Source organism: Rhinolophus ferrumequinum, chromosome 27 (genome assembly GCF_004115265.2).
Source record: "Rhinolophus ferrumequinum isolate MPI-CBG mRhiFer1 chromosome 27, mRhiFer1_v1.p, whole genome shotgun sequence".
Lineage (NCBI taxonomy): Eukaryota > Metazoa > Chordata > Mammalia > Chiroptera > Rhinolophidae > Rhinolophus > Rhinolophus ferrumequinum.
Genome location: NC_046310.1, coordinates 17,458,879 through 17,472,523, shown reverse-complemented (window position 1 = coordinate 17,472,523; position 13,645 = coordinate 17,458,879). Strand labels below are relative to the sequence as shown.

General features: G+C 38.5%; 1 protein-coding gene across 2 annotated transcripts in view; it reads left to right on the top strand.

Moving 5' to 3' along the window:
- The window catches only part of SDCCAG8 (SHH signaling and ciliogenesis regulator SDCCAG8), a 206,225-nt gene that overhangs the window by 120,785 nt on the left and 71,795 nt on the right, over positions 1 to 13,645 (top strand). For both annotated transcript variants that reach the window (XM_033099396.1, XM_033099395.1), the window contains exons 14-15: positions 4,946 to 5,073; positions 7,169 to 7,277. In XM_033099396.1, coding sequence (XP_032955287.1) covers positions 4,946 to 5,073; positions 7,169 to 7,277 — 237 coding nt within the window. The remainder of the gene's footprint in view (positions 1 to 4,945; positions 5,074 to 7,168; positions 7,278 to 13,645) is intronic.

Sequence of the window (13,645 nt, the reverse complement as noted above, 5' to 3'; positions counted from 1 at the left end):
GCAGCTCAGCTCCAGGTCCAGTTGCCGTTTTCTAGTTGCAGGGGGCGCAGCCCACCATCCCTTGCGGGAGTCGAACTAGCAAACTTGTGGTTGAGAGAACACACTCCAACCAACTGAGCCATCCAGGAACTCAGCGGCAGTTCAGCTCAAGGTGCCGTGTTCAATCTTAGTTGCAGGGGGCAGAGCTCACCATCCCTTCCGGGACTCCAGCAGTTGAACCAGCAACCTTGTGGTTGAGAGCCCACTGGCCCATGTGGGAATCAAACTGGCAGCCTTCGGAGTTAGGAGTTAGGAGCACAGAGCTCCAACAGCCTGAGCCACAGGGCCGGCCCCTCCATTTCTACTGTACTCCTTTGCTTCTCAAGATGTCATTTTCCCATATCACAAAGAGAACCAACTGAAAATGATAAAATAATGCGTATGCCTTTGTAAAACAAAACAAACAAAGCAAAACAAAACTGTAAGCAAATATTTAATTTTAGGGATAAGTAGATTTGTTTCCATGGTAGGTTAGTTTCCAAAGTACTTTCTGTGTATTCTAAGTCTGATCAAATGAGTAAATATGTTAAAGATAATGGGAGCCACGTTTCTCACTGTTGAGGAAGAAAGTTCCAGTTATGGACAGAGGGGAGAGTAGGTTCTACTATGTTGTTGGGCCAATATTGGGGCAAATGGCCATCGTGTGTCTTACCTCCGAGTAGCACCCCGCCCCTACCTGCTGCTTTTCTCTGTAATTCAATCAGAAGGGCTCTCAGATAGTAAGCATGTTATGAATGGTCTCATAAGTTTTGTCATATCAACATGCTACTGTCAAAAAGCTCTCTATATTGTACTTTAAAAGGGAAACATCTTCTAACCAATAGAAGTGAATAGAATCATGGCAGAGGGAATTGGTGCCTCAAATCACCACCACCAGGTCCTTGAGGCTTTCATCATTTCCATCCCAGACTCACTGATGAATTTTAGGATCCTCAGAAATTTCTAGCCCTTAATGTGGCTCTAAAATTTTAAAATGCACTTTAAAAATCTATTTACTAAGTCATGGATATCTTTTCAATAGCAAGATTTAAAATAATAAATGATATAGAAAAGTTTGAGGATCAGAAATGTAAAGTTAATTCTTCACTCCCATTTTTTTAAGGGGATGGTAAATATTGCAGACATTTTTAGAAAATAGAATCAACCAGAGCTCTAATTGGAAAGAAGGAGTGACTAAACCTCTGTGTATAACGCGTCCGTGTTTGAGGCTTACCCAGTACTTGTTCACTCCTTTTAGCTCCTAAATGTTAGCAGGGAAACACCAGCACGGCCCACTCATGCATGTGTGACCGCAGGTAATGGAGGTAACTGGGCCCAAAAGGTGGATGTTCCTATTCTAGTGTATTTGCTCCTTCTAACAATCAGCTCTGTTGAGGTAAATTTAAATATCATAAAAATCAACAATGTTAAGTGAGCAATTAAGTGTATTTTGACAAATGCACAGCGTTACGGAGCCATCGTACTCATGATATAGAACATTTCTATCAACAAAAAGGTTCCCGTGTGCCCATCTCCTACCTCCAGGTCGTGGCAACACTGACCTGTCCCTCTAGTGTTTACTTTTCTGGAATGTCATATAAATGAAATAATAAAATATATCTTCAGTGTCTGGCTTCTTGAAACATATGCTTTTGAGGTCCATCCATGTGTCGTATGTAACGGTACTTTGTTCCTTTTTATTGCTACTATGACTAGTATTCCATTGTATGGCTGCACCACAATTTGTTTACCCATTTAGCAGTTAACGGACATTTAGGTTGTTTCTACTTCTTAGCTATTATGATTCAGTCTCCTTTTAACAACTAAGAAATTCTTTACCGCCATTGCTTTTATTCCAATTTCTAAAATATGGCTAACCACAGGTTTGGTTAAATGAGATCATCAGTGTTTTGAGTGAGAACTGAATGAAAACCAGTCGGGGAAGACTGGCTCAGCTATTCTTCATGAGGCTGTCACAATCACCTGCCACCAACCTCTCATTTTTCTGTGCCTAGGTGGTTATTTCCCTTGACCTTCCATGTGGTGTATGCCACCTTCTACCTTCTATTTTGGCCATTGTGAATTTCCCTTTAGGGCAAGGACTATGCCATGTTTATCTTTATTTGACCCAGTGCCTAGCAGAGTGTATCATAATAAATAGTAAATGAATTGATTTGGATTTTTCTCTAATCCCTTCTTTGGATACCTAAATGGTTTTTATTACTATTTTCAATCCATTGCTGTATTACCTCTAGAGGGTCATAAAAAGGCTTTCCTAACTCAAAGTATTTCAAATACTACCTCTGCCTTCACATATTTATGTATGTTGTAACCTTTGAGCACATTTCTATTTCTTTATGACCCCCGCTTTTTTTTCCAACTATAATGTGAGAGGAATTGATGAAACAAATATGAGATTCCCTGTCAGTTCTAAGGTTTTATAAAAAGCCTACTAAGTCAAAAGAACCTGCACGAGGAGAAGGCAACACTGGAGGAAGGCGGAAGAGGATTCAAGAAATAATAGCTGATGTGTAACTCAACGTTTGTTGGAAGAGAATTTTTAAAAATTATTTTACTTTATTATGAGAACCACAATAACCATAGTTTTTGTTTTTTATTTTTTCTATAGTAGATTTAGGATATCAGTAATTAGGCAGCTTCTCATTCTAAAAACTGACGGTAAGACTGGCAACCCCGTTATGTCAGGGAACCACAAGCGCCAGTTTGCAAAGGACAGGCCCAGTTATGACTGTTGTCTCTCTGTAATTATTAATCGTGCCCCTTTTCACTCTCAAATGGGTACTGCTTTTGAGCAATGCGTTTTATGGTTACCCAACTATTAGGGGTCTCAGGGCCCCAGGTCTCCCTACTGCTCTAACTCAGGGTCTGACTGGGGGATGGTTACTCGTGAAAGAATCCACAATGTTCTTTTTAGGCCATCTCCTTCAGCAGCTTTATCTCCAGCTGGCAAAGCCATAAGGGGCATCTCTTCTGGGCACTCTTCGTTTTTAACATGTTCCAAAAGTTTTTGCCTCCTCATACAAGACTTGAGCAGATTCTCCAGCTTCAGGGAAAGACAGCAGCTTTCCTTCCCTCTGTGGCAAGGGCATAAGAACAGCCATTCACTGAACATTCTCTGCCTGCTTCCTGTGTGCCAAGTCCTGAGCTGGGCTCAGGGTGTAGAGAGACAGAGATGACAAAGGAGGCAGACATGTAACCCAGGAACTAAAGTGTGACAAATGCTATCTTAAAAGGATGTGTATATATATATATATATATATATATATATATATATATATATATACACACACACACACACACAACATATATGGAGGTCACTGAGGAAAGAATAAGTTAATTTAGGAAAGAATGGAAGGAGAGGGGGTAATTCTGAGCAGGCCTTTAAACGGAGTAGTGTACAATGAGCAGGGGGATGGGGCTGGGGTGGGGGATGGATGATGAAGGTTGTGGGGGGAGACATCCCAGGAAAACAGAGAGACATGTGCCATGATCCATGGCCAGAAAAATATGTGGTGTGACTGGGGAGGCAAAAAGTGGCCTCGTCTGACTGTCCATTTGCTGGTACACACTAGTTTGGAACTGAGTGTGAGGCAAGACCTTGGAGCACATCCAAGGGGGTGTTGTTATTAGAAGAACTAGAAGGGACCTTATTTCACATTTAGCGTGGACCCCTGATGATTCCTTCTGAGGGAGGTGTGGGTGTATTTTCCTTTCGGAATTTTACACCACAACATTACCGCATGCGTTGACCAATTTCAATACAGGCTTTCCTTATGTTGCTTTATAATTAGAAGCCAGTGAATTGAAGTTCCACAGCGGTACATAGACTAGTAGTGATAGCTTTTTGGAATTGTTTACTTTTAGTTTGGCAAAGGCAAAGCAGTAAATATCTCAATTAGTGAACTAAAGCAGCATGGATGAGAAATGCCCACAAGGAGATCAGGAGTTAGAGAAATAACCTAAGTCAGTTAATTGGAGGAAACCCTTATCACTTACCCATATCTAGACTATGAAGAACTGACCTAATGTGTGTGTGTGTGTGTGTGTGTGTGTGTGTGTGTGTGTGTGTGTACAGTGTCAGTATCCACAGTGCTATAGCCACGAGGTCCTTTGCGTCCTTCAGGTCCTAATTGTTCAGGAGGTTTCTCGCTTTAGGAGCCACTGTGATCAGATACTGACCTTTGGGTCCCAAAGGGATGGGTCAAATCCAATCACAGTGGGATGAAATATTGTCTTTGACTGTGGAAGCATCTCATCCTGCAGTTTCTCTTAACATGACCCAAAAGGGGTTCTATTATGATGTGCTGGGGGAAGTTACTCATTTTCATATTCGTATTTATATTCATATTACATTTCCTAATGTGTTAAAATATTTAACAGAAATATGTATGTGGTACTACAGAATCCTTCACTTGCCTCTAGGTAGATTCTCCTACATTGTATGTGAGATTCCATTTTAAGATGGAGTGGAAAAGTAGAGGTGGTCTACAAAGCTTAGTTTCCAGAATTTAAGTTTTGTTGTATTGAGCCATGCTAGTCCTATAACTCCAGGATCTTTGGGAAGTAGTAACCATTCAGAAGATAGAAGACTAATTGGTGGTGCAGAACTTTAGGAGTCTTCGAGAGAAAGGTGTTTGTGTTTTAGAGCTACCAAATACCGTTATTCAGTTGTCATGATGTTTTGCATACTCAGTCCATTTGGATTTATGGCATGTATTTATAACATTGTATGAAAGGTCCTTTGGATTTCCCCCCCAAAGGAGAGCAGAGGTCAGTAGAAAGATTGTTTGTTGTCTTCTTATGCTGAAGAGTTCACTCCCGAGCTGCTCTCTGCCGTTTGTAGGGCAATGATGGGGCTCGTGCATCTGCAGATTCAATTTCTGTCTGTCTCCTCTCTGCTTTGTAGACTGGAAAAAGAGAGCATCCAGCAGAGCCTTAGCAGTGAAGCAAAGGCCCAAGCCCTTCAGGCCCAGCAAAGAGAGCAGGAGCTGACACAGAAGATACAGCAAATGGAGGCCCAGCATGACAAAACTGGTAGGTGGTGGGGAAAGATTAGAGCCTGGGCACTCGCTCACAAGCCGGGCCCACGCCTTACTGTGAAATGACATCAGGAACACCTGTAACCTTTGGCTGGCCGAAGGGAGCAGATGCTAACTACACCGGAGATTCCGAATTACATATTAGTTAGCGTTTAAAAGGGAAAATGGAAAGTATTGCCCACTGTCTGTTGATTTCAGAGTGCTGCTCTCACATCTGTTGCACCATCTGGATTATGAGTTTATTTACCTGTGTTCAAGAAACGTAAAGCTGAGAGAGACCACAACAAAGTAGAAAAACAAAGGGCTTGTTTTTGGCTGGGTTTTCAGGCACACATGTTATATAAAGAAAATAGCATCAGAAGCTCTGCGGGAAGTGCTCTGAGCTTACAGTTAGAGTCTCCTGAATAGCACTGAACAGTTCCCACAGTACACACATTATAGCTGCTCTAAAAGCCTAATGAGTTTGCTTCAGCGTCCAAACTGGAGAAAAGCTTTAGCCATTAATCGGTTCTTAATTCACTGTCGCAGCTGGATGTAATTCAGTGGCTCCAAATTGATATGTTCCTTTATTTAATCTTTGCAGCTTCGAACATTTTTAGCATTTGTATGATTTCCCCACCTCCCCCAACCCAATCTAGAGTGATGTTTAATCCTTTGCATTCTTCAAGTTCTCACAACTGCCGTTAAAATTCACTAATACAAGGCATTGACCACAGCTGGCAGCTTGGCTAAAAATTGCCATCTTTCATCACATTGGCGCTATTCTGCAGACTGAGTTGGCCAGTAACTCTTTACCTTTAATTTGAAAGTAAAATGCACTTTGAAAAGAGGCAGTTTGATTTGTTCCGTCAGAGCATTATGTAGTTCTTTTCACGTGTGAGTTGTGTGTTCACAGACAGTGTTAGTCAAAACAAGACAGTGTCACTCATTAGAATTCCACAGCACGTACTCCACACTGATCGTACTATTAAAACAAAAGTTTAATTGATCCTGTCTCTTCCAGAAAAATGGTGTTTAATTTTTAGTGCCTTGATTTATTTTGCTTTGAATGCTCTACGCTTTTTGCCAATCATTAGCTAAGATTGAAAAGAAATAAAGGGCCTTATTAAACCTTACACTTGAAAGTAATTTTCCCATGATTTAATGTATACTATGTTTGATGACATGGTAAGAAATGATCACTTATCCTATAGGTGAAAAATTGCTAACATAAAGTTCATTAAATAATCTCTTTACTTGTAAAGAGGCAAAGGTTATACGACTCACGTAGTTCCCTCCAGTACTTTTAGTAGACTTTCTTCTAACAGCGTTTGGACAGGAGAAATGAAAATTCGCCAGACTTAGTAGATGTTTTTCCACTAAAAACAAAAGGCGGCAAATAGGATAAATTATTGTTTCTCCTCACTGCTAGCAGGATCCTAGTGATCACGGAGTCGGGCAGAATCTGTGAGCAAGACAAGAATTTACCTGGTAGAACCATCTTCACAACACTTCCTTTTATGTTGCACAGAAATACCACTCTCTGTTCAATTTCTTTGACCAGATTTTCATTGAAGCTTATTCTGTTGGCAATGAAATCAAATTACGTATTTCACCTTCATAATTAGAGAAATAGACGCAAGATGGACGGTAGTGCAATATGTGAGCAAATATGAAACATAAAGCATGAATTACAGTCTAAATGAGAGGTCCTCAGTTATTTTAGTTTTGAATTATCTGGTTGTAATAATTTTGACACTGTTTATAGTAAAATTGTCAAAATAGAAATATAATATCTTGCATATTACAAAGATACAAGCATCTATGACTTCACTTGAGGTATTTGACACTCTATTAACATGTTAAAAATTAACACCAATCTGGTATGATCAAAAATGTTTCTGGTGTATAATTATAAGAAAAATAAATGTCGCACCGGATTTAGTGTCTTGTCAGGTGAGCAGTCCTGTGACTTAGGACACGAGAGTGATCTAGTGGCTTCTGGGAAATGTGAGCTTGTCTTAGTGCTTTTACCACTCTACATATGGACACACTGCAGAGTTACAACCATAAACGTCTTATGTTGGTGGGGGGTTTATTGTTATTTCTAGAAAATGAACAGTATTCATTGCTGACCTCCCAGAATACATTTTTGACAAAGTTAAAGGAAGAATGCTGTACATTAGCCAAGAAACTGGAACAAGTCTCTCAAAAAAGCAGGTAGGTAATATTATTGTGTGAGTACTCTAATTTTTCCTTAAAAAAACATTTCCAGTATGTTAAATGTCAAAATTAGCTGTAGTAGTCTCCCCTTATCCACAGTTTCAGTTATTCACAGTTAGCCATGGTCTGAAAATATTAAATGGAAAATTCTAGAAGTAAATAAATCATACATTTTAAATTGCATGCCGTTCTGAGTAGTGTGATGAAATCTCGCGCCATCCCGCTCAGTCCCGTCTGGGATATGAATCATTTCTTTGTCCAGCCCTATATTAGCTGTATATGCTCCCCGTTTGTTAGTCACTTAGTAGCCGTCTCAGTCATTAAATCAACTGTCGAGGCATCGCAGTGCTTGTATCCAAGTCACCCTTATTTTACTTAACGATGGCCCCAAAGCACAAGAGTGGTGATGCTGGCAATGTGGATATTCCAAAGAGAAGCTGTGAAGTGCTTCCTTTAAGTGAAAATGTGTGTAGAGTGCAGTAAGGTATTTTGAGAGATTGGGAGAACGACAGAGGTACCACGTTCACATCACTTTTATTACAGTGTACTGTTATAATTGTTCTATTTTATTATTAGTTATTGTTGTTAATTTCTTACTGTGTCTAATTTACAAGTTAAACTTTATCATAGGTATGTATGTATAGGAAAGAAGGTATTTTCAGGCATCCTCTGGAGGTCTTGGAACAGATCCCCTGTGGATAAGAGGGAACTACTGTATGTGTTAATATTTTCTCTCTATGAACATTTAATTGTGCATACACACACCTTGGTGTTTTTTTGTGATTATGTATGCATACTGTTATTTGACATTTTTAGTGTTTACCATTGAACAAGATAGCAATTATTCTACTAAAAGATGCAAATAAATCAAGCAGTTTTAAAGTCTTAATGTTGATACATGTAACACATCTTAATCTATTATCACAGCTCTCCCTAAACCGACAAAAGCTATCTTTAGGTCAAATTACAATAGATGAAATGTGTATATATAAAAATGAAAGATGATACTTTGAAATAAATCAACCCAAACCATCCTTTCCTTCTCTTTCTAAAATTGTTTTATTTTAATAGAACAGCCATCATTCGTTTTATATGTACACTACTCTTTTATAAATCCACTCATTGGGATCTTAATGAATTTTTTCCTGCACATTTTCTAATCAGATTATCTCAAAGAATGAATTATCTTACATTCCAAATTTATAAGAAGCCTGAATTCTCATCTCAGCTCTGACAGTAACTGTGTAATCTCAGACAAATTTATTTGACCTATTTGAACTGTGGTTTCCTCATGAAAATGAATGAATGAATGATATTGGGCAGAATCCTTCAATTGGATAGAACTGAACTATAAAAGACAACATTCACATAATTAGCTAGATATCAAATGTCACATTACCACATAACCTAATGAGAAAAATAACCTGTATATCTGCTGTTCTGTATTTTTCTGAAACTCACTCAGGTCTACACAGAGCAAGCAGTATGACATAGGTATTGCATTCAGAAAGAATTTCCGGGTAGATCAGAGCAGATCTGACCACTCTGAGCCCTGGCTTGTGTTCCTCCATCAATAAACTGCCTTAGCTGATGGAATCCCCATCTCTGAATCTTCTGTTGAATCAGAGGGCTTATGAATCCAGTTCTTTCTACTCACAAGAATGCAGACGCTCCTATAGCCACTGAGAACGTGCTCTGACGTGTGCTCCTTCTTAGCAAATACTAATTAAGTATCTTGTTTGGAAAGGGGAAAAGCTCAGGGTGCCACAATACCAGATATTTTCAGGAAATTTAACAGGCAAGCCCACATGATTCTGTCATGAAAAAGACTCATAAAGCATCAACAGTAACTATTCCTAACCAGAAATATTTGATTTGCCTCACATAGATCCAAAAGTAAGCGATGTGTTAGAAGTAAACAAACCAGATTACATAATTTAAGAAAAAATTATATTGATCTGGTGTTTACAATATTACATTATTTTAACATTGCTTTGTGATTGATTTTTGATTAATTATCTTGCTCTCTAAAGAGGCATAATTCAGGAAATTAAACTGGATAAAAGAGAAAGGGATGTTATGTACTTCTGTGTATTATTTAATTCTCACAGCATCTTGAGACAAGAATTACAGTCTTCTCTTACAGATGAGAAAATCAATATTCAGAGTGTTTAAATGGCTGGTTAAGTGGGAGAGCTAGAGTTCCAACTTAGATATTTCTGGTTCCAAAGCCTATGATTTTACTTACAATAAGTGCAATATTTTACATCTAGTATTAAAGAAAATCTAGGCTATAGCAGTTATGATGGGAAGAAAAATTAACCTTTAAATTCCAGTGGAGAAGAAGATATACTAGGCTGGTGAGGGGTTAACCTGTGCTCTGCACCCCTCGCCCCCTTTTTCCTGTCTAGAGCTTATCACCTTACCCAGTGCTGGTCTAGTGAACTTGAATCTCAGCCCCTATGTGGCTCCTCTTGCTTCTGATTCCTCTAGCTCCTGACCACTACTTTGTTAATCGAATGTGTTCCTTTTCGTCTGACACACAGATGTCACTCAATACATATTTATTCATTTAATGAATGAATGAATGAAACAAATAGGTGTGGTGATATCCCCATATCCCGATCTGACTCTGGTTCCAGCCTGTTGCTTTGTTGATAACACAGGCAATGCACTGTAAAAAAAAAAAAAAAAAAAAAAAAAAAAACTTTGGAATTCACAAAGAACCAGGTTTGACTCTCCCTCTGTCACTTAACTTCATAACCTGAGTACATTGCCTAATCTATCCAAACCTCAGCTTCTTCATCTGGAAAAACATTTCAAAACCACGTTGTGGAATTGTTGTGGAAATTAGAAATTTATAGAGACACACACAGGTGTACATACAGCTATAAAACCCCTAGCACAATGCTGGACATATAGAAGACACAGTAGCTGCTCTTGTCACCAGTGGCAATTCTTGAAGTTCGCAACTTGGATGTCACTTCATGGCTATCATTGTCTTTACAGGGTCCGAATGCCATTTTCTCTCAGACATAGAGTCTATAGTACAATGAAAACCTTTTTCAGGGCAAAATAGCATCAGGAAAATGTGAATCTGGTTGCCATTCAGGTCCTGCTCCAGCACCTTGTCTTGTCAATTTGCATAATAAAATAGGCAGCTCCTATAACTTCACAAGTTGACCCAAAACTAAGGCCCGACAAATAGTAAACACTCAAGAAATTGTTCCTAATTATTGTTAAAATTTTGAAAGGATTCTTCTAAACTTCACAAAATATGTATTTTATGTGTCTCACGAGAAAGCAGTAGACAGGATAAATTGTGATTGTAAGGATTTGTTTGTTTGTTTGTTTGTTCACCCTTAAATTTCTTGCCCCCCCAACTCTCTGCGTGAAGACTAGAGATTCTCAAAATTCATGCAAAATTTAACATTCCATTTTGATACTACTTTCTGCTTTGAAGCCACCTATATAAAACTTGAAGAGCTCAGAGTGTTTTTTTAATAAAAATTATAAACTTATTAAGCCCTGCACAAGCCCTCCAGAAATGTGCCCCTACACACCCTATGCTCAATTTTTGCGATAAAATAAATTCCCCTGTACTTGGAGGTGAAGAAATCTGGGAGTTCTTTTGAGCTTTCTAAAGTATTGTCATTATGGGAGCTCAGTCTCCAAAATAATTATTTAAACCTTATGGTGATTTTGATCCAGGTTTTCCTCAGAGTGCGACAGTAAAATTTTTCCTGAAAGTAGGTGTATTTATTTTCTGTTGATCAACAATTTAAAACACCTTTTTTTTTTTTTTTTGCTCCTTGTAGCATTTCTCTGAGAGTCATGTTACTCAAAATCCCATACTAAACAAATGGATTCATACCCCTTAAAATAAGCTTTTTTCCTTTTTTTTTAAAGTCACAGATCTAGTCATTTGACGAACGCCCATGCAGAATGACTAGGAAAGCTGACAATCTGGGCTCACCGTTCCTGTACATCCTTACTCCTTACCCCAGCCTCATGCTAGGCAGCTATGGGGAAGATGTTTCGAAATGGTTCCTGTGTGTGTGTGTGTGTGTGTGTGTGTGTGTGTGTGTGTGTGTGTGTTCTCCCCATTCGCACACTGGCAGTGCCTACTGCTTCAGCGCTCAGTGTCAGCCCTCCGCTGTGATTAGCACGGTGTTTTCTGCACGGTGTGCATTCCACACTGTTCGAACGGTGTCCATAACCCCAGAGCCCGTGAATGGCGCATCCCATTTTAAAACCAAAAATGAGCTGCCGACTCTGTGCATTTCATATAGCTTGTGTGTGACCAGCAGACGAGCATTAATTTCCTTTCCTTTCGGTTGGCACCGGCAGACATTCTGGCTGATTTTAGTTGAAGCTCACATAAACTTTAGCTCCCCTTTCATCTTTATTCCCCAGGACTCTGGGGGCTCATTACAGTGATAGGGTTGTTTCTGAAGTTGGTACGTGGAGGTATTTAAATATCTGTGGTGCAACTGTGATTTTTCTTTATCAAAGTGGAGGAAGTGTTCCCTCTCCCCAGGCGCTTTGATGAATCAGCAGTAAAATGTTTGCAGTGCAGTTTGCAGTGCGATCTGAAACGGGCCTTGGGAAGAGCTCAGAAAGGTTGGGCTGGCTGGCTAGGAGCGAGCCTCTGCCAGCTGCGGAGTGGAGATCAAGCGTGTGCTAGGCTTCAGCCTTTCAACACTTGCACGACAAGAACGGGATATAGAGCACAGAACGGGGGCGGCGTGGTTTTGCTTCTCTCTTCTTTCTTTTCCATCACAGTCACTTTCTGGGTTGCTAAGCTTGCGGAGTGATGTTTAACAGTGCCCATTGTGTATTTGTGATTTGCGTTTTGTAATTAAGAGGAACAATGGGAGTCCATTGGGTCTCGTTATATATAATGGTTGGTTTAATTTGTTTCACTTCTATCTTGTTAATTGTAAATTGATCATTAAGATTTGAATTCTAATCTGTCACCAGGGTTGTGGGTATTGAGGCTAGAGCAATGATCCTGGTTTTAATGGCTGATGATGAGAAACAAATTTTATAATTTTGGTACATATTGCAGTTCATATATTTTAACACTGTATTTTATGGTGTTATAAATATTGTTAAATGACTTTTAGTGTAGTTTTACTGTGTGGACTATAATGTATAAATTATATTACTGTTTTGGCAACAGTCGGTATCCAACTGTGTGAGTTTAATTGAAGTAAAGAACACACACCCGGTTGAACTATTTTTTTCCCCTTGCATGTTTAGATGTGAGGTTGGGATGTTATAAAAATTATATTCTACAAGAGGAGACTGGTATCAGCCTCTGCTAATTGTTACCAAAAGTCACATGAGAATCTAAAAGAATAAAATATTAAGAGGTCATGTTTTCCCTTAAAAAGCAATTATTGCTGTAATCCTAATTATAGTAGTAAAATATTATACTTCATGCAAATGCAATTACACAATATAACTGGTATATAAAAATGCATGGAAAAGTTCATGCTTCTGTAAAGCCAAAAATTACCTAAATTTTCTGTGAAAATGGATTACAGTCAATTATCCTTTAATATAATCATGCCACAAACGTCATCTCAAACTAACATAGAAACTTGTAAGTTTACTCTTTGAACTTTGCCAGCTTCTAGTTCATTCAATATATCACAGGCTCTAGGCAGATAAAAGATAATGTCCATTTACATTTACCAAATTTTTATTGAACATTGGAAGTTGGTAGGCAAATTACCATTATAAACAAAGAAAAGAAACCCCAAAATATGCAAAGCAGAAAAAGTATTGTACCAATAAAATACCTTTTATACGTATTGTACCAATACAAATGACATTTATATTTTTGTGGTTCTGTGAGTAAGGCATTCTCAATGGTGGGCATTTGGACATAAATACAAAAAAGAATCAAGGAAAAAATTTCCTGTGACATAACCATCTAACTAACTATTGTTAATTTTTGAACACATTTTCTTTCAGTCATTTTCCATGTGCACACATACATTTCTAGTGTAAGTGAGATTATACTATATATACAGCTTTGGATTCTGCTTTTTCATTTACGATTATCTAATGAACATTTTTCTCCATCACTGAATATTCTGGAAACATAATTTTAATTGAATCATTTGTATGCCTAAGACATTTCAGATGTTTCTAACTTTTAACTGTTATGAATATATAATAATAATTTTGTACCTCAGTCTGAATTTTTGATGATTCCCAAAGTTGGGGTGCCGAAAAGGGGATTGCTGGCCCAAAGAATATGAACCTTTTTTAATTGATGAATGTGTATTACTTTGCTCAAGTACTACACTAAATTCTGCTCAGTAGATATGTATGTATATCAGTACGTGACA